Source organism: Lissotriton helveticus, chromosome 9, assembly GCF_964261635.1.
Source record: "Lissotriton helveticus chromosome 9, aLisHel1.1, whole genome shotgun sequence".
NCBI lineage: Eukaryota > Metazoa > Chordata > Amphibia > Caudata > Salamandridae > Lissotriton > Lissotriton helveticus.
Window position 1 is genome coordinate 774,014,577 of NC_136070.1, and position 25,412 is coordinate 774,039,988.

General features: G+C 48.7%; 1 protein-coding gene across 2 annotated transcripts in view; it reads right to left on the reverse strand.

Moving 5' to 3' along the window:
- Positions 1–25,412, reverse strand: part of MARK4 (microtubule affinity regulating kinase 4) — an 811,738-nt gene that overhangs the window by 264,174 nt on the left and 522,152 nt on the right. For both annotated transcript variants that reach the window (XM_078660898.1, XM_078660899.1), the window contains exon 13: positions 9,353–9,567. In XM_078660898.1, coding sequence (XP_078517024.1) covers positions 9,353–9,567 — 215 coding nt within the window. The remainder of the gene's footprint in view (positions 1–9,352; positions 9,568–25,412) is intronic.

The window sequence follows — 25,412 nt, forward strand, 5'->3', positions numbered from 1 at the left end:
CATCCACAAGCATCAGACATCCACAAGCATCAGACATGCTTAGCATCAGACATCCACAAGCATCAGACATGCTTAGCATCAGACATCCACAAGCATCAGACATGCTTAGCATCAGACATCCACAAGCATCAGACATCCACAAGCATCAGACATCCACAAGCATCAGACATCCACAAGCATCAGACATCCACAAGCAACAGACATCCACAAGCAACAGACATCCACAAGCAACAGACATCCACAAGCATCACAAGCATCAGACATCCACAAGCATCACAAGCATCAGACATCCACAAGCATCAGACATCCACAAGCATCAGACATCCACAAGCATCAGACATCCACAAGCATCAGACATCCACAAGCATCAGACATCCACAAGCATCAGACATCCACAAGCATCAGACATCCACAAGCATCAGACATGCTTAGCATCAGACATCCACAAGCAACAGACATCCACAAGCAACAGACATCCACAAGCATCAGACATCCACAAGCATCAGACATCCACAAGCATCAGACATCCACAAGCATCAGACATCCACAAGCATCAGACATCCACAAGCATCAGACATCCACAAGCATCACAAGCATCAGACATCCACAAGCATCAGACATCCACAAGCATCAGACATCCACTAGCATCACAAGCAGTAGACATCCACAAGCATCAGGCATCCACAAGCGGCAGGCATCCACAAGCGGCAGGCATCCACAAGCGTCAGGCATCCACAAGCATCACAAGCATCAGACATCCACAAGCATCAGACATCCACAAGCATCAGACATCCACAAGCATGAGACATCTACAAGCATCAGACATCCACAAGCATCAGACATCCACAAGCATCAGACATCCACAAGCATCAGACATCCACAGCATCAGACATCCACAGCATCAGACATCCACAGCATCAGACATCCACAAGCATCAGACATGCTTAGCATCAGACATCCACAAGCAACAGACATCCACAAGCATCAGACATCCACAAGCATCACAAGCATCAGACATCCACAAGCATCAGACATCCACAAGCATCAGACATCCACAAGCAACAGACATCCACAAGCATCACAAGCAACAGACATCCACAAGCATCACAAGCATCAGACATCCACAAGCATCACAAGCATCAGACATCCACAAGCATTACAAGCATCAGACATCCACAAGCATCAGACATCCACAAGCATCAGACATCCACAAGCATCAGACATCCACAAGCATCAGACATCCACAAGCATCAGACATCCACAAGCATCACAAGCATCAGACATCCACAAGCATCACAAGCATCAGACATCCACAAGCATCACAAGCAGCAGACATCCACAAGCATCAGGCATCCACAAGCGGCAGGCATCCACAAGCGTCAGACATCCACAAGCATCACAAGCATCAGACATCCACAAGCATCAGACATCCACAAGCATCAGACATCCACAAGCATCAGACATCCACAAGCATCAGACATCCACAAGCATCAGACATCCACAAGCATCAGACATGCTTAGCATCAGACATCCACAAGCAACAGACATCCACAAGCAACAGACATCCACAAGCATCAGACATCCACAAGCATCACAAGCATCAGACATCCACAAGCATCAGACATCCACAAGCATCAGACATCCACAAGCATCAGACATCCACAAGCAACAGACATCCACAAGCAACAGACATCCACAAGCAACAGACATCCACAAGCATCACACATCCACAAGCATCACAAGCATCACACATCCACAAGCATCACAAGCATCAGACATCCACAAGCATCACAAGCATCAGACATCCACAAGCATCAGACATCCACAAGCATCAGACATCCACAAGCATCAGACATCCACAAGCATCAGACATCCACAAGCATCACAAGCAGCAGACATCCACAAGCATCAGGCATCCACAAGCGGCAGGCATCCACAAGCGTCAGACATCCACAAGCATCACAAGCATCAGACATCCACAAGCATCAGACATCCACAAGCATCAGACATCCACAAGCATCAGACATCCACAAGCATCAGACATCCACAAGCATCAGACATCCACAAGCATGAGACATCCACAAGCATCAGACATCCACAAGCAGCAGACATCCACAAGCAGCAGACATCCACAAGCATCAGACATCCACAAGCATCAGACATCCACAAGCATCAGACATCCACAAGCATCAGACATCCACAAGCATCAGACATCCACAAGCATCAGACATGCTTAGCATCAGACATCCACAAGCATCAGACATGCTTAGCATCAGACATCCACAAGCAACAGACATCCACAAGCAACAGACATCCACAAGCATCAGACATCCACAAGCATCAGACATCCACAAGCATCAGACATCCACAAGCATCAGACATGCTTAGCATCAGACATCCACAAGCAACAGACATCCACAAGCATCAGACATCCACAAGCATCAGACATCCACAAGCATCAGACATCCACAAGCATCAGACATCCACAAGCATCAGACATCCACAAGCATCAGACATCCACAAGCATCACAAGCATCAGACATCCACAAGCATCAGACATCCACAAGCATCAGACATCCACAAGCATCAGACATCAGACATCCACAAGCAACAGACATCCACAAGCAACAGACATCCACAAGCATCACACATCCACAAGCATCACAAGCATCACACATCCACAAGCATCACAAGCATCAGACATCCACAAGCATCACAAGCATCAGACATCCACAAGCGCATCACAAGCATCAGACATCCACAAGCATCAGACATCCACAAGCATCAGACATCCACAAGCATCACACATCCACATGCATCACAAGCATCAGACATCCACAAGCATCAGACATCCACAAGCATCAGACATCCACAAGCATCAGACATCCACAAGCAACAGACATCCACAAGCAACAGACATCCACAAGCATCACAAGCATCAGACATCCACAAGCATCACAAGCATCAGACATCCACAAGCATCACAAGCATCAGACATCCACAAGCATCAGACATCCACAAGCATCACAAGCATCAGACATCCACAAGCATCACAAGCATCAGACATCCACAAGCATCAGACATCCACAAGCATCAGACATCCACAAGCATCACAAGCAGCAGACATCCACAAGCATCAGGTATCCACAAGCGGCAGGCATCCACAAGCGTCAGACATCCACAAGCATCACAAGCAGCAGACATCCACAAGCAACAGACATCCACAAGCAACAGACATCCACAAGCAACAGACATCCACAAGCAACAGACATCCACAAGCAGCAGACATCCACAAGCATCAGACATCCACAAGCATCAGACATCCACAAGCATCAGACATGGTTAGCATCAGACATCCACAAGCATCAGACATCCACAAGCATCAGACATCCACAAGCATCACAAGCATCAGACATCCACAAGCATCAGACATCCACAAGCATCAGACATCCACAAGCATCAGACATCCACAAGCATCACAAGCATCAGACATCCACAAGCATCAGACATCCACAAGCATCAGACATCCACAAGCATCAGACATCCACAAGCAACAGACATCCACAAGCAACAGACATCCACAAGCAACAGACATCCACAAGCATCACACATCCACAAGCATCACAAGCATCAGACATCCACAAGCATCAGACATGCTTAGCATCAGACATCCACAAGCATCAGACATCCACAAGCATCAGACATCCACAAGCATCAGACATCCACAAGCATCACAAGCATCAGACATCCACAAGCATCAGACATCCACAAGCATCAGACATCCACAAGCATCAGACATCCACAAGCATCAGACATCCACAAGCATCAGACATCCACAAGCAACAGACATCCACAAGCAACAGACATCCACAAGCAACAGACATCCACAAGCAACAGACATCCACAAGCATCACACATCCACAAGCATCACAAGCATCAGACATCCACAAGCGCATCACAAGCATCAGACATCCACAAGCGCATCACAAGCATCAGACATCCACAAGCATCAGACATCCACAAGCATCAGACATCCACAAGCATCACAAGCATCAGACATCCACAAGCATCAGACATCCACAAGCATCAGACATCCACAAGCAACAGACATCCACAAGCAACAGACATCCACAAGCATCACACATCCACAAGCATCACAAGCATCAGACATCCACAAGCATCACAAGCATCAGACATCCACAAGCATCAGACATCCACAAGCATCACAAGCATCAGACATCCACAAGCATCAGACATCCACAAGCATCAGACATCCACAAGCATCACAAGCAGCAGACATCCACAAGCATCAGGCATCCACAAGCGGCAGGCATCCACAAGCGTCAGACATCCACAAGCATCACAAGCAGCAGACATCCACAAGCAACAGACATCCACAAGCAACAGACATCCACAAGCAACAGACATCCACAAGCAACAGACATCCACAAGCAACAGACATCCACAAGCAACAGACATCCACAAGCATCAGACATCCACAAGCATCAGACATCCACAAGCATCAGACATCCACAAGCAACAGACATCCACAAGCATCAGACATCCACAAGCATCAGACATGCTTAGCATCAGACATCCACAAGCATCAGACATGCTTAGCATCAGACATCCACAAGCATCAGACATCCACAAGCATCAGACATCCACAAGCATCACACGCATCAGACATCCACAAGCATCAGACATCCACAAGCATCACAAGCATCAGACATCCACAAGCATCAGACATCCACAAGCATCAGACATCCACAAGCATCAGACATCCACAAGCATCAGACATCCACAAGCAACAGACATCCACATGCAACAGACATCCACAAGCATCACACATCCACAAGCATCACAAGCATCAGACACCCACAAGCATCACAAGCATCAGACATCCACAAGCATCACAAGCATCAGACATCCACAAGCATCAGACATCCACAAGCATCAGACATCCACAAGCATCACAAGCATCAGACATCCACAAGCATCAGGCATCCACAAGCGGCAGGCATCCACAAGCGTCAGACATCCACAAGCATCACAAGCATCAGACATCCACAAGCATCAGACATCCACAAGCATCAGACATCCACAAGCATCAGACATCCACAAGCATCAGACATGCTTAGCATCAGACATCCACAAGCATCAGACATCCACAAGCAACAGACATCCACAAGCAACAGACATCCACAAGCATCACAAGCATCAGACATCCACAAGCATCAGACATCCACAAGCATCAGACATCCACAAGCATCAGACATCCACAAGCATCAGACATCCACAAGCATCAGACATCCACAAGCAGCAGACATCCACAAGCAACAGACATCCACAAGCATCACACATCCACAAGCATCACAAGCATCAGACATCCACAAGCATCACAAGCATCAGACATCCACAAGCATCAGACATCCACAAGCATCACAAGCATCAGACATCCACAAGCATCAGGCATCCACAAGCGGCAGGCATCCACAAGCGTCAGACATCCACAAGCATCACAAGCATCAGACATCCACAAGCATCAGACATCCACAAGCATCAGACATCCACAAGCATCAGACATCCACAAGCATCAGACATCCACAAGCATCAGACATCCACAAGCATCAGACATCCACAAGCATCAGACATCCACAAGCATCAGACATCCACAAGCATCAGACATCCACAAGCATCAGACATGCTTAGCATCAGACATCCACAAGCATCAGACATGCTTAGCATCAGACATCCACAAGCATCAGACATCCACAAGCATCAGACATCCACAAGCATCACAAGCATCAGACATCCACAAGCATCAGACATCCACAAGCATCAGACATCCACAAGCATCACAAGCATCAGACATCCACAAGCATCAGACATCCACAAGCATCAGACATCCACAAGCATCAGACATCCACAAGCATCAGACATCCACAAGCATCAGACATCCACAAGCAACAGACATCCACAAGCAACAGACATCCACAAGCATCACACATCCACAAGCATCACAAGCATCAGACATCCAAAAGCATCAGACATCCACAAGCATCAGGCATCCACAAGCGGCAGGCATCCACAAGCGTCAGACATCCACAAGCATCACAAGCATCAGACATCCACAAGCATCAGACATCCACAAGCATCAGACATCCACAAGCATCAGACATCCACAAGCATCAGACATCCACAAGCATCAGACATCCACAAGCATCAGACATGCTTAGCATCAGACATCCACAAGCAACAGACATCCACAAGCAAAAGACATCCACAAGCAACAGACATCCACAAGCATCAGACATCCACAAGCATCACAAGCATCAGACATCCACAAGCATCAGACATCCACAAGCATCAGACATCCACAAGCATCAGACATCCACAAGCATCAGACATCCACAAGCAACAGACATCCACAAGCAACAGACATCCACAAGCATCACACATCCACAAGCATCACAAGCATCACAAGCATCAGACATCCACAAGCATCAGACATCCACAAGCATCAGACATCCACAAGCATCAGACATCCACAAGCATCAGACATCCACAAGCATCACAAGCATCAGACATCCACAAGCATCAGGCATCCACAAGCGGCAGGCATCCACAAGCGTCAGACATCCACAAGCATCACAAGCATCAGACATCCACAAGCATCAGACATCCACAAGCATCAGACATCCACAAGCATCAGACATCCACAAGCATCAGACATCCACAAGCATGAGACATCCACAAGCAGCAGACATCCACAAGCAACAGACATCCACAAGCAACAGACATCCACAAGCATCACACATCCACAAGCATCACAAGCATCAGACATCCACAAGCATCACAAGCATCAGACATCCACAAGCATCAGACATCCACAAGCATCAGACATCCACAAGCATCAGACATCCACAAGCATCACAAGCATCAGACATCCACAAGCATCAGACATCCACAAGCATCAGACATCCACAAGCATCAGACATCCACAAGCATCAGACATTCACAAGCATCACAAGCATCAGACATCCACAAGCGGCAGGCATCCACAAGCGGCAGGCATCCACAAGCAACAGACATCCACAAGCATCAGACATCCACAAGCATCAGACATCCACAAGCATCAGACATCCACAAGCATCAGACATCCACAAGCATCAGACATCCACAAGCATCAGACATCCACAAGCATCAGACATCCACAAGCATCAGACATCCACAAGCATCAGACATCCACAAGCAACAGACATCCACAAGCAACAGACATCCACACTCACCCTCACTCACCCTCACCCTCACTCACGCTCACCCTCACTCACCTTCACCCTCACTCACCCTTACCCTCACTCACCCTCAACACCTCACCCTCACTCACCCTCAACTCCTCACCCTCAACCCCTCACTCACCCTCACTCTCACTCACCCTCACTCACCCTCAACACCTCACCCTCACCCTCAACTCCTCACCCTCACCCTCACTCACCCTCAACGCCTCACCGTCACTCACCCTCAACATCTCACCCTCACTCACCCTCAACCCCACAGCCTCACTCACCCTCAACTCCTCATCCTCAAGCCCTCACCCTCACCCTCACTCACCCTCACTAATCCCTCACCCTCACCCTCACTCACCCTCAACACCTCACCCACCTTCACCCTCACTCACCCTCACCCTCACCCACCCTCAACACCTCACCCTCAACACCTCACCCTCACCCTCATCACCCTCACTCACCCTCAACTCCTCACCCTCACTCACCCTCACCCTCATCCTCACCCTCACTCACCCTCACCCTCACTCACCCTCACCGTCACTCACCCTCACCCTCACTCACCCTCAACACCTCACCCTCACTCACCCTCAACCCCACAGCCTCACTCACCCTCACCCTCAACTCCTCATCCTCAAGCCCTCACCCTCACTCACCCTCAATAATCCCTCACTCTCACCCTCACTCACCCTCAACACCTCACCCTCACTCACCTTCACCCTCACTCACCCTCACCCTCACTCACCCTCAACACCTCACCCTCACTCACCCTCAACACCTCACCCTCATCACCCTCACCCTCAACTCCTCACCCTCAACTCCTCACCCTCACTCACCCTCACCCTCACTCACCCTCACCCTCACTCACCCTCACCCTCACCCTCACTCACCCTCAACACCTCACCCTCACTCACCCTCACCCTCACCCTCACTCACCCTCACTCACTCACCCTCAACACCTCACCCTCACCCTCACCCTCTCCCCTGCTGCACTCTCCTGCTCTCTAGAGATGTGGCATAACGACCAGAGCTGCCATATAAGTCACGTAAATACAAAACATGTTGCATTCCAAATGCTATAGGTGTCACATTCGCGAAAGTTATAACTATTGGCATTGTAAATGACAAAGCCATCAATTTAGCAATTTTAACAACCAAAAAAAAAATAATATATGTCATTTACTAGACCAATAACTACAACTTTTCTAATGCGAGACCTATTGCATTCCAACCCTACTCATCCACGCAACGCCACTCATCCACGCAACGCCACTCACACACGCAACGCCACTCACACACGCAACGCCACTCACACACGCAACGCCACTCACACACGCAACGCCACTCACACACGCAACGCCACTCACACACGCAACGCCACTCACACACGCAACGCCACTCACACACGCAACGCCACTCACACACGCCACTCATCCACGCAACGCCACTCATCCACGCAACGCCACTCATCCACGCAACGCCACTCATCCACGCAACGCCACTCATCCACGCAACGCCACTCATCCACGCAACGCCACTCATCTATTTGCAAAACAAAAAAGGTCAAACTCTTCTATTGCGAGACCTATTGCATTTTCAATGCTTGTTGACATTACATCTATTGGCCCTCTAATCTCATGTTTTCAGTCTCGTGTCATCTACACTAAACTCCAAGAAGTAGATTTCTTACACTCAATTCTGAGCCAAAAATTCAACAATCATAATCTCCTGCACCAATCTATCGCCTGAGTGCCCTATAGTTTTTGTTCAACTACATGAACTCCTAGTACCTTGCACATAATATCATCAAATCCCAAACACTCGATACGCAGCATTCATGTACAAGGACCCAACACAGTTTTATGTGCATAGATTGTATTCATTTTGCACAACTTAATTTGCTCATGAGCAAAAGACAGACAGGTTCTTGTCTGTCAATCCAATTTACCCCTGTGCAATCTGGACTTTTATTTTGTTAAACTCCTACATCTTCCATGGCTATTTCTCTGATTCTTTCTACCTCAAATGCATCCCAGAGAACTCTTGTGCTACACTGTCATTCTTACCGTATTGGCGACGCTCTCTTTTCTCCTGTCAGGGATCTCAGATTTGTTGGGGTTGTTGGCACTGCTCACCATGGGGCTGGAAGGTGGGATACCGCGGGCACTCCCCACTACGCTGCAGCTGGTTTTGCGTGAAGGCATGCGCTCCTCTTTGAGCTCTCCATCCCCTGTGCTGGTTGGGCTTCGTTTTGGGTGCATGGGCAATGGGGATGGGCCACCTATCAGAGACAAAGGGTTTAGGTAAATAATATTCAAAACACAATACTATATACATTCCTAGTAAGTGAACTATCTTCTTGAGTACCACAGCAGGTATCTGTAGGTACAGGTTTTCAAAAAAAGAGTCATCAACTTTTTGTATTTTACATAATGCATATTCACACAAAATACAATATAAATATATTTTTTTTTTGATACCCAAAATAATTAATTTTATGAGAAACCAACGAAAATAACAATACCAGCTGCACACATAATTATGTGAACAATGCAAATATAAGCGGACATTACACCATCGTACGTAGATTGATGGACATAGCAGAGGCAAAGGAGATGCAGCGGCATGAGATAGGCAGTGTGGAGGTAGTATACTTGGACCAGGAGGAGCCTTGCTGAGGCTGTTACTGTTTTGGGGGCCATCAATGCGTCTCTCAAGTCAGCGTCATTCCAAGACCTGAGCCATCTGTCCTGGGGTGTGGCATTGTGTTGGGGGTGTTGACAAGGGATCAGTAAATACGGTAGATCCCCCCCCTTCTCCAGGTTACCGGTTATAGTCTGGGCTTCAGAAGGTTGTATTCGGGTAACGAGATGCCGTCTGAAATGTGTGCGTTGAGGGTGTGTCGTATCTGGAGGTATCAACAGAACTCGGAGGCGTGGAGGGAGTAGCGAGATTGCAGTTCCTGGAAGGTTCAAATATGACTCCCAACCCGGAGGTCACCCAGTAAGGAGATACAAATAAGGTCCCAAGCTTGAAAGCCGGAGAGGTTGGAGACCTCCAGGAGCCATGAGCCGCACCACAGTGGGGTATGTTGGGTCAGCTTATTCGGCCACTGGGTGTGGCGCAACAAAGCTCGCCAGGCCAGAAGTACCCCACGAGTGACTTTGGGCAAGGTTTGGGGGATGGCGTCTCCATATAATATCCCCTGAATGGCGGACAAGCCCAGGGTGTGCAACTCTAAGCGATATGCCGGGTCCGACCATCCACCATTAAACCAGTTGTGCACGTTAAGGAGCCGGTCGCTAGGTAGTAAAGGTAGAGATTAGTCATCCCCAAACCGCCGTCAATGGGCGGAATCCGGCATTGGGCAAGGGCCAGCCGAGGCCTCCGACCTCCCCAAAGGAACTTGGTGGTCATACTGTCCAGCTCTCGGAACCACGGTCTCGGGAACGAGAGGTGCGTATTCTGAAGCATGTAAAGAAATCTGGGGAGGACCATCTTCGTAAAGAGGTCTATTCTCCCCACAGGGTTCATGGTCAACATGTGCCACCTGGGGAGGTCCGCCCGGGCCCTCTTCACCAATGGAATGACATTAAGTGTCCAACAAGGTCAGGGAGGAGGGCCACCCAGATATCCAGATATTTGAAGGACTGCCGTCGAAGAGGTATCGTCGACTGCCAGTCAAAGCACTCTCTCGAAAGATAAAGAGGGACCAAAACGGATTTTGTCGATTTCAGCCTAAGGCCAGCGGTTTGCTCGAAGAGGCCCAAAGCCTGGAGGCTTCGAGGTCCCGACTTAGCCGGATCCGCTAAGAATAGCAGAACGTCATCGGCATTGAGGGCGACCTCGTCTTCTTCTAAGCCAGGCCATCTCCATCCCGTGAGGAGCCGGTCAGACCACACCAGGCAGGCAAAGGGCTCCATCGCCAATGCAAATAAGAGGGGGCCATCCCTGTCTCGTGCCTCTTCTGATGGGGAAGGGTCCCGATAAAGCTCTGTTGACTAGGACCTGGGCCCTGGGTTTGCAGTACAGTGTCTTGACCAGGCCACGGAAGGGAGCGCCAAAGCCCATTTCCACCAGCAGTGCCTCCAGGTATCGCCAGTCCACCGAGTCAAATGCTTTCTCGAAGTCCACGAGAAGGAGGGAGAGATAGGGGGTCAGCCGTTGGCCGTTTGCTAAGGCAAGGTGGAGACGCCTGAGGCAATGTCGAGTTCCCCGGGAGGGCATAAATCCACACTGGTCGGGGTGGACCAGTTTGGCCAGGTATGGCCGTATGCCATTGGCCAGGACTGATACGAATATTTTAAGCTCCGAATTGATGAGAGAGATGGCGATAGTCGGAGCAGTGCCTCGAGGGGGGCTGAGACTTAGGGATCCCCACGATAGTGGCCATGTCTGTCTCGGGGTGGAATTAGCCCTGTTACGATGCCTCTCGGTACAGTGCTAAAAGGTGAGGAATTAAGGTGCCCCAGTAGGACGCTTAAAATTCCTGAGGGAATCCTTCCGGCCCTGGTGTCTAGCCTGCAGCCATACGTGATATAGCATCGCTAATCTCCTCCGGAGTAACCGGGAGGTCAAGCGCCTCAGCTTCGTCGAGGTGTGGGAGGGAATACTGTTTGCGACGGAGGAGCTCCGGGAGCGAGAGAGTAGGGGGTTGCGCGGAGTAAAGGGTGGCGTAGTAAGGGCGAAGCTTTGGGCTACCGCCACGGGAGCGCGTCAGAGCACTCCATCCGCGTCGAGTATTTCAGGAAAGAGACGGTTAGCCATTGGGTAGGTGGCCAGGTGGTGGAGAAGTTTCCCATTTTTGTCACCCCACCCGTACACTCGTGCCACGGAAGACTGTCATATGAGTTTGGCAGCTTCCAGGGAGGTCGGTTTGGTCTTGTCTCTTAGAAACGTCAGTCTCCTGTCCTGAACCTCCGACCTCTGGTCCGGTGGCTGAGCCTCAAGGCGAACTGCCTGCGTCTCCAGGTGTGTGAGGTGAGAGTCATGCTTCATCCGTTTGAGTTTGAGCTCACCCTTAGTAAAGCCCCGGATGGTGGCTTTACCGGCTTCCCAAAGGGTGCCAGGAGAGGAAACCGGCCTGTGATTAGTGTCAAAGTATTGACGGAGTCCATCTCCCACTCAGTCTCTAAAGTCCTTGTCTTGGAGAAACCAAGCACTCAGCCTCCAGATCGGACACGTAGACGCAGCGAGGCCACCCATCCGCACCGCCACAGGGGAGTGGTCATACAGACCTCTGGGGAGGATGGTAACATCCTGTAGTGCGGTGCAGTCTAGGGCTGGCAATAAAACATAGTCAAGCAGAGCATGCGTGTGGTGGGAAGCTGATGTGTGAGTGTATTATCCACTTGTCGGAGTCTCCAAGCATCTCCGATACATACCCAGAGCGGAAGCCCAGCTTGAGAAGAAGGTAGACTGGGCGACCCTGGAGGCGGAGGGTGTCGTGGCAGTGTCATGGGTAGGGTCCATCGCGGCATTAAAGTCTCCACCAACGACAATTGTCCCCAGGGGTAGAGCAGTAAATAATGTGGTGGGAGTCAGTAGGGAAGGGGGGGGGAATACACAGCGAGTAAGTTCAAAGGTCGGTCACCAAGGCTCCCCTCCAGAGAACAAAGCAGCCCTGTGGGTCATGAGTGGCCTTGCGCACAGCAAGAGGAAGGCAGCGCCGCACTAAAATAGACACTCCTCACGATCCTCGAGTAAAACCGGAGTGCCAGACTCCGCCATAGCGTGCTAGGAAGGGACAATGGTTGCCCACCAGGTGGGTCTCCTGAAGCAGCAGTATATCTACCATGTGATGTTGAGCATAACACAGGACCGCTGCACGCTTAACCTTATCCAGCAGGCCATTAACATTCCAGGACATGAAGTAAAGAGACGTTTTCTCAGTCTGCTCGTCAGACAAAGGGACAACATGAGTAGAGCAGGACGTCTAGCACGGGTGGCCATTGTGGGAAGAGTAGCGCACGGGAGCAATGCGGTGGGTTGCCCCGTTTCGCTTGCAAAGTAGGTAAGTATGGAAGCTGATACAGAGAACAATAAAAACAACAAACACAAAACAGGACAACAGTCCCCCCTCCCCAACCCCTTACGCTCCCCCTCCCCCCTGCCCCCTCCCCAACCCCTTCCCTATACTTCAGGAACAGAAGCATCTGTCGCCCTAACAATGGAAAACCAAGGGAAACCCAAACTAAAACGCTTGGAAATGGGAAACGTGGAGGACCCCTCCTAATAGTAAGATTTTCATAATCAAGGTCGTCGGGACATAGAGTCAATGGTCTCTGAAAGTGTGGCACCCAACTACATAGTTGCTTGCGGCGGAAAGGTGAAGCCGTGGTCAAGCTGGACATGTGAGGAGCATACGTGAAAAATCTGTATCAGGTAGGTCCAACAATGAAGGCCGGGGTGAAACACCCCCAGGGTCTGAGTGGCCTGAGGAACTAAAGCGCCTCACCGCAAGGGGGGCCCCAGAGAGCGCCCCAGATGCCAGCTGATGAGTGGGGTCCAATGGCGAGTCTGAGGAAGCGCGTCGCTATACTCGCCTCCTGAGTAAACGATTGCGTTGTGGCCGGGGAGGTCCGGCCTGTACCTCCTGCTGGGAGCGGTCCCGTGTGTTGAGCCTCAAAGGGCGCCCCTCTGTCACCCATGACCATGCGTCTTCAGGGGAATTGAAAAAGAGGGTCTTGTTCTGGAAGACGGCTCGCAAACGCGCCGGGACGAGGAGCCTGTATTGTATGTTGTGAACACGCAGTTTCTGCTTGACTTCCCCAAACAATCGAAGCTGGTCCTGTATCTCACGAGTGTAGTCTGGGAAGATCATGATCTTTTGGCCTTCGTACTTGAGGTGTTGTTGCTTGCGGCCTTCAGTCAGCACAGTCTCTGTCTTTAAAGTTGAGGATTCGCATTATTATCGGTCTATGGGGCGCTTCCGGTACTGATTTGGGTGCAAGAGAGCGGTGCATTCTTTCAATAACAAACCACTGGGAGAGGGAACCTTCAGGTATCCATGAGCGCAACCAGCGCTCCACGAAGTCCGCCGCCCGGCCTTGCTCCGCTCCTTCCGGAAATCCAACTAGGCGAAGGTTGTTGCGGCGGGACCTGTTTTTAGCGACTTCGGCCCATCTGTGTAGCTCCTGGGTGTGAGAGCAGGGCGGGCGACCTGTTCCTTCAGCTGTTGGACATTGTCCTCCACAGTGGAGATATGGGATTCGGTCTCTTTAATACAGGCTGTGGCATTGCGGAGGTCCTGCCGAATAAGGGTCACATCAACTCGGATTTCAGCAATCTTTCCCTCCACCGATGTTTGCGAGGTATGAATCGCCTAAAGGATAGAGGACAGATCTGTAGGGGTGGTTCCTTGTTCGCAGTTCCTCCACCCGCCCCGGAGTCTGTAGTGGTAAAGCGGTCCATTTTAGTTTGGGTGGCTGGGGTCTTTTGCACCCTATCTCTACCCATGGTCAGGGGTCAGCAAGGCAGGATGTCCAGACAGAACCGTGGCACCCAGATGGGAGGATGGAACGCTGGAAGCGGCTGTTGAAGATGAGGGGAGAGGGCCCCGCCACTCCGCGCCTCGGCACCCAGCCTACGGCCGGTATCCCACGCAGCAAATCTATCCACAACACGGGTGCAGACAAGCAGAGCCCCTCGGAGCGCCATGGCAGGCAGCAGAATCAGGGCGCAAAGCCAGCAGAGGGGAGGAGTAGGATACAAGTCTCGGGGTACACAAGGAGTGGATCAGCCAGGGGATCGGGCGGGGGGCCTCTCACAGTCCGTCACCTGATGCAATAACCAATGTACAAGCAAGAGGTTCCCCCAATCGGTCCTACAACGACCACAGGAAAGTGCCGCTGCCCGACTCAGCAGCCGAGGCCTGTCACAGATCACCAGTAGACCAGAGGGTGACCACGACCAAAGTCCACCTCCGGAGCTCAGGGCGTAGGAAGGGGAGAGGGGGGATGACGGGAGAGGGGAAGAAGGGGGGGGGTTTCAAAACTCCCTGACGCCCGATCGATGGCCGAACCCCCTAGCTCCCAGGATCAAGTGGGCACCCCAACTCCTCACTTCTCAGCACATGGCCGGACAACACGGCCTTCCGCCCCTGGGTCACTGTCTCATTCCCGGAATGGACTCACTGCTTGGGAGGAGATGTCATGTGTCCAGTGCAGCAGCAATCAGCCCACTCAGGATGGCAGGAGGAGGGGGGGCGTGTCAGGCAGAAACAGGAGTCTTCACCGCCGCCGTCCGACCGACAGTAGGCCTCAGCTATGCATCAGGCCGCCAGGCATGGCGTGAGACACAGGTCTGGTGTCCCGCAGGGTTAATGCATTGCAGGGATCTCAGGGAGGAGGCAGCCCTCTCCCCTCCACACCGCCGACCGATCGGTTGCGGATCACTCGTCGCAGGCACTCCTTGTGAGGAGGGGGGGCTCGTGTTCGGCACGGAACCTCCCTGCAGTGGTGTTCCGTTCCCGGCACACCGGCAGGAGGAAGAGGGGGGGAGGCGTGTACAAGGGAATCCCGCGCCCCTGCCATCACCGCCCGATGGGCAGCAAGACTACCCCAGGCCTCGGTCGTCGCTGCAGCATCCAGAGTCGGTCTCCACTCGGGTCGAGTAGCACAGGCGTCTCTGGGGTTGTAGCTGCACTCTCCACCGCCGCGCTGGCGCCCAATCAACAGCCAATCGTGCGTCAGCCGCACTGCCCAGCACCTCCGGCGATCAGGACCGCCCCGGGGGCTGCCGCAGTCAGGACCTCATCAGGCGCTCCCAGCTCCTCGTGACCAGGCAGGTAGTCCCTACTGCCAGGGGCGCTGCTGACCTCAGTCGGAGCAGCGCTGAGAGCTCGCCAAGGACCCCCGCCCACCGGAGCACATCAGGAGAGTCCCCGAGGACCAGGGCCGGGGAGTGGGCCAGGAGTTCACCACGATAGAGCTGCCATCTTGAGGCCAGGAACCCAGCAGGGGCCGTCTGTGGCACCGCAAAGCACCCTTCACCACTGCCAGGGAAGGGCCATGGGCCGAGGAAAGGCAGGCCGGCGGGATACTCGGTAGGGACTCCTCGATGACGAAGGATACAAAAGTGGATGACGGAGGGTTCCAGAGCACTTATAAAGTGCGACCGCCATCTTGATGCTCTTGGCCACGCCCTGACAATACAAATATTTAATTACTAAACAGAAACAACCCAAAGCAGAACAGTTTGTGTTGCACTGCTGTTTCAGACATAGTTAATACTCAGTTTAGTTTCATAAACTTTATTCGATCTAATTTGAAAATATAGATAAAAGTGTACATGTTAAAAGAAAACAATATCATTCTTCTCAATACAGTATAATACGATAAAGTTACAAAAAGCTGTCAATTAAAATAATAAGATGCAATATGCAAGTTAAAACCCCGGACCAGTAGGGGTATGCAAAGTACGCAATTCAATGTCTTTAGTTTGTACAATGGACACAATAGGAGGTGAAATGCAAGACTACTGGTTCCCAATTACCACAATAAATGCATAGTTTTAAAAAAAAAATTAAAACAGATTAATTTAGGTAAAAAGAAATAGCCTATGTAAATTATAAAACCATTTAAGAATATTGCATATATTATACAGATCCTATATCTCTTTGAACCTGTTCCAAATAAATGTCATAACATTTTCGAGAGAGAAAGTGAGTATGAGGCTAAGAATTAGCATACGTTTCCAATTCTAGCGAGTGTCTCCTTCGCCTTACAGGCCCAACGGAATGAAGCTATGCAGAAGCATACAAAAGGGTCATGAAGCTTCTTCATGTAGAACAGGGCGACATGTCACTGCTTAAAATAATGCCGCCTTAAAAGAGGTGTAATATATTTGGCTCTCGTTCCTTGTAGAAATGACAAAAGAAGAAGAGGTGGAGGTCAGACTGGGCAGACAGATGATCGCTTGGGCAAGTAGTCAGGTCACTAAAGGCATTCTTTTTTTAAAGGGAAGCCTAACATTAGAGGAATTAGGTTTAAGCTGCATCTGTGGTGCAGGTTCCTCATCACATCCAAATACGAATAGTCACCCTCTGTTAGCGATGGAAGCAAGTAATACATTTTTACTGTTGTTTTTTATGTTCTGGGGTTCTTTTCTTTCATAGGCTAACTTTGCCAATAATAATGCCTTTAGTCTCTTTTTTGGGAACCTAGAGCATGAGCTGGGATCTACATACAATTCTGGGACTGCTATCGAGTACAAGGTTGATTTAACGTACTCCATTATGTGCCTTGACCAGTGAAAGGCAGTTTTGTATGATGGTCTGATTTAGATCCACTGTGACCCTATTCCATATTGAATGCCACAGCATGATCGTAGCCACTCTCGCTATGTCGGACACATAGGGCAAATCCAGCTCTAAGTGAGTGGCATAGTTTGAGAGTGAGGGAGGGAGCGAGGCGATCCTTTTGGAAAACCCGTTCTCTAACATCTGTAGGGAATCCGTTGGTACTATGCCCCAGACCCCTGCCCCATATGTCATGGCCGAGATCATTTTGGCATTGTAGATCTTTTTTATTGTTGTTAGGGGCTTTTTTTGTAGTGAAGCAGGAAACAGCCGCCATAGTGTGCTCCATTGTTTGGGCCCTACTGCCCACCATGTGTGGCCAGGTTTGTTTGTTGTCGAAAACAATTCCCAAATATGAAAAGGTCTCCGCCACAGCTAGTTTACGAGTCCCAATATGGAACAATAGAATATTTTTAGGCAGAGGTAGTCCTGACACTAAAATAAAGGTTTTTGACTCGTGTACTTTAAGACCTATGGATGACATGAAACTCAGGTAGGTGTCAATTAGGCGTTAAAGTGCTACAGCTGTCCTAGGATTGGTAATGTACCTGAGGGGAAGAAGGAACATCAGGCGTACACCTTTTCAGGGCAGCTTCCACCCCATTTGTGTAAAGTGGAAATAAAAATGGGGCGAGGGTGCAGCCCTGCCTGGCTCCTGTCATGATCTTAAAAGTTCTAGTACATTCCCCCTCCCTTCTGTAGCGGACAGAGGCCGTCGCCTGTGAGTACATTTGGCATATCAAGGTAATCAGCCTGATATCTATGCCCATCGCAGCCATGGTTGCCCATCATTTTGGATGAGCTACGCAGTCAAAAGCCATATAAGGCACTGGTCAATTGTGCCTCTACCCTTCTGGAATCCATATCGAGATGCCATCAGAACATGGTTTTCTCTTGCCCAGTCTTCTAATCTGTTAAGTAAAACCCGCCCCAGGGGTTTGGCGGTGGAGTCCAGAAGAGAGATGAGATGATAGTTCTGGGGGCTGGATTTGTCCCCTTTTTTGTAAATTGGTACTTTAATACTTGTTCTCCATTATGGGGGCGGGCCTCTCGGAGATTTCATTGCATATGATAGCTAACAAGGGGGACCATAGATCTTGATGTATTAGGAAAAAGCCATTTGGGGCCCCATCCGGTCCTGGTGCTTTGGCGTGACTACATTTAGCGAGAGCAAGTTTTATTTCCTCCAGGTTAAAATGTATAAGCTTAAGGGGGGTCTCTACGCGATTGAGCAGTTCAACTCCTGGTGGAGTCTCGTTCCCAAAAATCGTTTTGAAATGCGCCACCCATGTGTCTTCGTCCACATGATTAACTAGTCGTTTTTCCTGTTCCTTCTTAAAGAAGGGGGCATTTACTATCTTCCAGAAATCCCTGCTACTATTTAGGGATGCAGCCCGAGCCAGATTTTCCTATGCCTCTTCTTTTAACTTGTCTTCTCGGTTTATCCACGCTTTCTTATACACCAGTTGCAGATCCTATGATCTGTGATTGATTTCTAGGTGATGCCTTTAAGGCCCCACAAAGGTCCTTTAAGGCTTGGGTGCACGTCTCGTCGAACAATCGTGTTTCAAGTCTCTCCCTATTTGTTTTACGCCTAGTCAAGGCAGATTTGATCTCCTGAAGTATTTCTATTAAAAAAATTAGTCAAAGTATGGTGGTCTGCTGAGCCCAGCAGGCCACCATACCTGGGAGGCCTGCCATTCACAATGTGCTCGCAAATTGCGAGAGGCTCATTAATATTAATGAGCCTTGTAATTTACGACCCCATTGGGAATCGCAAACAGTGTTAAACACACTGTTGTAAATGCAAACTAGCGCCTCGCAAATTGCGAGTTGCAAAAGACTTGCAATTTGCGAGGCACTATTGTGTGTCGTACATCTGACCCTTTGATCTTGTCTGTTTTATCCCATTTCAGCTGGAATCCATTTAGCCGGGCCAGAATTGGCTGTGTGATGTGGGGAGTGTCCAACACCAAAAAGCTCAAGGAATAATGCTGCGTTGTCACTAAAATTTGACAATATAGTATCGGTAAAATAAATAAGTCCCCGAGAGTTGGACAGCACAATGCGCTTGTGCTGTCTCTGCTTTTTCAAAGAAAGAATCTCCCAAACAGGAAATCGGTGGTGTTGTGGGAGTTGTTGTCCATCGTTTCTATGATGTTAATTGTTTGGTTTAGCTCAGACATTTCATTTAGACCTCTCATAATGCAATTGAATTTCAGAATTAGGAGGCCTACCTAATTATGAAATTTTGAAATTCAATTGCATTATGAGAGGTCTAAATGAAATGTCTGAGCTAAACCAAACAATTAGCATCATAGAAACGATGGACTACAACTCCCACAACACCACCGATTTCCTGTTTGGGAGATTCTTTGTTTGAAAAAGCAGAGACAGCACAAGCGCATTGAAGTTCCGGATTTCCTGATTGGCCGAACGATGGAAGATGAGAGACATACCAAAAGTGAGTGTTCAAAAACATTATGTTCGCTAAAATGCTTTTTGTCGATTATTGAGAGGAAGTTACAAAACCAAATGGGCAAATACTGAGGAAATGCTTAGCAGGAACTGACCGAACGATGGAAGATGAGACATACCAGAGAAAACCTCAATATCGGACGAAAAAGAAGTCCCTTGAAGTAAGCATAACGGCCGGTTCTTTGCTTCTTCTGTTTTTGAAAAGCTCGCAGTTACGCAAATGAGCAAGATACAAAGCCTATTGTAATATATTTTTCAGGCCAGCAATACCGGAGGTCAAAAACGTGTACAGAAGCAACAGCTTCTCACTGTGAGACCTAACATTAGTTTTGAACACACGCTTTTGAAACAGTTATTGGCCAAGTAAGTCCCTATTGAGAAATTAGTGAGAACGAAGTAAGGATTGTCAGACCGGATGACTTATAATTTATTGCAACATTTTAGGTACCGGGCCACTGTGTCTTAATCACAAAGGATGGTGTACAGCGAGTGAAAATCACTTCAAAAAACATAAGGTACATTATCGGTTGTTTAAAATCAAAGACAAATAGAAGGGAAGAGTAGTAACAGATTTTTAATTTCTGTTTTTGTTTTCCCACCCTCCCCCCCACCCCCACTTTCTTTGATTCTTCACAAATTTTAGATTACACCGTGGTTCAGCCCTGATGATAATCCCTAAACTCTGAAGGGGATTGGAAACACGTCAGCATTTTTCCTTTGAATCTATGAGGGAACTAAATTTGACTTGGACTCTCAAGAGGGTTTACCAGCAAGAAGCACACCCATAGAGAGAACTGAAACTTTCATTTCCCCATAGTTAGTTGGTTTTCAAAAGAAAGAAAGTACAAATAATTGTAGTTGTAGGCAGGCAGAGTATTAGTAACAACGACTGGCGTAATTGTCTGTAAATGCACATGAGTTGTAATGTTCTGTATTCACATTTTTTAATGTCTTGTTATATTTTGCACATTTGTTCCATACGTTGATCAAGTTTTCTTTCTGAAAAATGGAGAATGTATCTTTTGAATGCATCAATGAAAAACAAAATGTTGCTTTAAGGTCGTTCTAAATGATTACAAGTGATGAGTAAGGTACAGCAACTGAATGTGTTGAACCTTAAATCTGCTAAAACAAAATAAGCAGTTTTGTGAATTGGTGGCCAGGTACCCTTTTGTTTATAAAAGAACCTATTTAGAGCGTTCCCATATCATGGTGCGTGAAGTGGACTAGTGAGTCTCCCTCCGTATCAACCATGCCACAAACCGTTCCCAATGTGTTAGGACATGGTTGGGAGTTAAAATCACCTAGCCATATGATGTTGAGTTCTTTGAACAGAAGAGACATTGTGAATTTCTCCAGTTCTTTTTCTAATGAATCTATAACAGCTGCAATACTGCCACCAAAATTGTTGTTATAGTAATTTATTAGTATCCAGCACTGGTGGCGACCTCCTTCAAAAGCTATGAGATGGAAATAGGGTGAAGAGTTTTTATATCTAGCAAACTAATAGATAATGGGCTACTAAACCCCCTTTAGGTCTTCCTGCCAAGGGGGGGACTGCCTAGGTTTAGAAGGTTCAGTAACCATTTATGAATATTGGGTCCAAAGCCTATGTCCCCTGAAAACATATGTTATCTCGATCCTGCCATGGGGCTAACCACTCTGCCTTGGCCATCTTTGATGCAAGACCTGCCACATTCCAGGTGGCTAAATATATCCCCCTTTTTTGTTGAGCCGTACAATTCATTGGGGACGATGCTTCTGAGTTGCTTAGTAGAGCATTACTACTAAGTAAAATGTAATTGGCTGTCCACCTAGGAGGTTTGGTCTGATACCCGGAGATCTGTGAAGAGGAATGTGTGGGGGTTCACTAGCGGAGCTTGAAATACCTTCTGCATCCCCCAGGGGTAGTCAGTCACAGGCCTCGAGGTAATACAGGGAAGCAAATCGATCTGCTAACTTAAGCCTTGTCCTCAGTCTACAGGGGCTAAGGGGATCCTGTGATGGCAACAAAGGGGGGCATGAAGGATTGTTTAAAGGTCTCAGACTGTGGGGAGTTGGGCACAATATGGGTCTGTAAAATTCTGCCAAGGGAAAAACAAATCTGTGTAGAGAGCAAAGGGGGATTTGAAGAGGCTCTCAGCAGGCTTCGTACAACATGCCAGTTGTTAAAGTTGACAACAACACGGTCACCACTAGTGTCTTTGGCAGAGGGCCCCACCCATCCAACCCTCCTGGCCTTTATAATATGCGAATCCAGACTAGTGCCCCACAGGCCATGGCCTTTGAGCTGAGTGCTGAACCAGTGTAAAGCTTTATTCATTAACTGGACCGTGGACTCCCTTTGGTCCATGCTTAACAGGGGCATGTTGGCCAAGACTAAAACGTAAGGGAGCGCTGCTGTGGGGAGGTCTAATGTGTGTAGCGGGCTTATTCCTACCGATTGAGACCCCAAGCTCGAGGTTGCTTTCTGGCCACGCCCTTCTCTTCCTCCCATTGTTTGTGCATTGGCCTGGAAGGCCCGACTTGGAAATTTATTTTGGCCCTGATTAGTGTGGGTTGTGCTGGTCAGCTGTTGCAGCGGTGGAGAGGAGGGAATATGTTGAAGGATTGTGGGTAATAGCATAGTGTCAGGGCAATTGACCTGGTTTGCCTGCCTTAAGTTGTTGTCCCTCCCATCTGGATGCCCCAAGGATCCTGGGGTGCATTCTTCTACAGGACAGTGGGGCCGACAAGTAGGAAGTCCACATATACTAGAAAAGCGCCCATTAATGAGGAGCTCTATTTTCTCCTCCATTTTCCCCAATTTACAATGTATTGGCTTCAGTAGGGAGCGAACCATCTGTTCCAATTTTGAAATTCTATCCTCACATATTCCAGTCGTGGGGTCTCTTTCAACACGAAGCGCTGTCAATACCAATGCGTTTCGAGCAATTTTCCTTGCTCTTGTCATCCTTTTCGCTTTGGGTTGCTGTTTCCCCGCATTGCACTTCCTCTTAACCACTGGGGCAGTTGCCGACTCATTAGACACAGGAAAGTCCGCTTGGGATGGAACTAACAAAGTCACAGATGCGGGCCATTTTGGGGTAGATGTAAGTTCAGCCTAGTTGGTCAATGGGGTCTGGGGGGGTGTGGTAATGTAAACATAGTTGGTCTTGCTGCTCAGCCAGAGTGGAATGAGTGGAATGTTGGTGAGTGGTTAGAATGCTGTGTTTGAGTGTGTGAGCGTGAGCTTCAGTTGTGATCGGGCTGAGCAGCATACGGCTGCTCCTGGTGGGGTCTCACCTGAATACTTGCCATCTATCTTAATAAAAGGATCTACACCCTCTACACCTCGTCTTCTTCCAATTCATCAATATCCTAACATAACAGGGGGTAAAGAGAATCTTAATAGCGGGCCGTTTCTCCTCCCTTCTTCCAAGGAGAGTGTGATATCCTGCTGCTCAGCCAGAATGCCTGCCTGTTGGAATGTTAGTGTTTGGAATGTGTGCGTGCGTGAATCAGTTGGATGAAGGGCTGAGCAGCAGGGAAGCTGCTCCTGGTGGGGCTCCTACTAGGACTCTTACTTTACCTGTCTATGTATCTAATTTACCACTTAAATAAATCTACGTGGTAAACTACCTGGCTTGGAGCGTCCTTTCATCAATACTACATTTTGGTACCAGGAGTGTTGGACTTCATTCCGGGAAATAACCCGCATCAAGCCACCGTTCAACTTCAAGAAGCTGTAGAAACCTGCAGCCCACGCTCAAGGTAAAGAATTCTCTACATATTTAAGCTGAACATTTCAAAGATTACTGGCACCCAAGCCCCACCAGTGACCTCCCACCGGTCGCCCTCTACACCTGATGTGCCAGTCTCTGCTTGATTTTCCCTTCTACTGCCTGCATGTCACTTCCTGCCTGCATGTCGGCTACTACAACACCCTCATCTCCTGATGTGTCTGCTGAGCTGTGTTTTCCCAGTTTCCACCTGCCTTGCCGCCTACGTTCCCTGCTGTCTGCTTAATTCAATCTATAATAGGCTTCATTTCTGGTATTTCCTGCGCTGTGACAGCCCAAGAACATTTCCTGCATTGCAGACTGTTACAGCATAACGATGTACAAGCCTAGAATTGGACTCAAAGGTAGGGAACAGTTCCAAGATGAACCGCACCGCTGGTGAGCCCATTCTCCCAGCGATCGTCAGTGTCCTCTTGTGTGTACTGTGGCACCTATCGTGACGAATATATGACGTTACCACGATATCAAATACAACGCATGGCTTTACCACGCGTATTTTACATCGCTAGAGTCTTTACCACGCTGAAAAATAGAACGCAGCATTTTACCACGCATAAATACGTGAGTATTCATCCAGCGTTGATTATGCCCAAAAAACCCTTAAATAAACATAATGAAACTGATAGGCAAAAAAAAATACGTCTTCACTAGTGACATTGTTTGTCTTTTTTCACTTTCACTGACCCTCAAGCAAGATGGCTGAATATTTCGACAAATAACATCATTTGTTAATTAGTAATACACGTTTTATTTACACATTCATTTATCTATTATAATTGTTTTATAATGTAGAATCAATGATTTTTAATATTTGTTTGGGGGGGAGACCCCCCCCAGCCCCCCTTTTTTAAATTTTTTTTATTTGATTTTTTTTGGGGGGAGACCCCCCCAGCCCCCCTTTTTTATTTTTTTATTTTTACACCCACCCCTTTACTACTTATCACGTATTTAATTTATGCATGAAAACACCTATCAAAATAAAAACTTTTCTTTTTAGTACACGCAGAATGTAGGATTGTTGACCGGGACGTTTCTTTCGTGGTAAAGACGATCGTTGAAGGCATACGCGTGGTAAAGACGTTTGCGTGGTAAGTGCCTCGTAGTAAACGTCTCGCGTAGTAATGCCTTCGTTGAAAATGATGTTTCCCTATCGTGACCTGGCACACTTTCTCAGAGTAAGTTTCTCACTTTCTACACCACTTGGCAAGCGGTGGCATTTTATTTCATTTTTTTAAAATTATTTGTCTATACTTGCCTTCACAACATGGCAGTTAAACCGCCCTGCACATTTCAAAACTTTGCTCGAGCTTTACATCGAGCGCACGTACACAGCGCGTGCAGCCTCACCTGTGTCCTGTGCCATTGCGATCTCGTCATCATCCTCTGTGACGTGAGTATGCCTTCCTACCACTTCGTGACGCTTAGAAGCACGGCGATCATGAAAGCCACCCGGCATCTCTCACTTCAGCGTGCCACCATTTTAGTATTGTGCCTCTATCATCTCTAGCGCAGCTTTCAGCAGGTTACTCTTTGCCAGCCTCCCACGGACCTCCGGTGTGCCTTCTA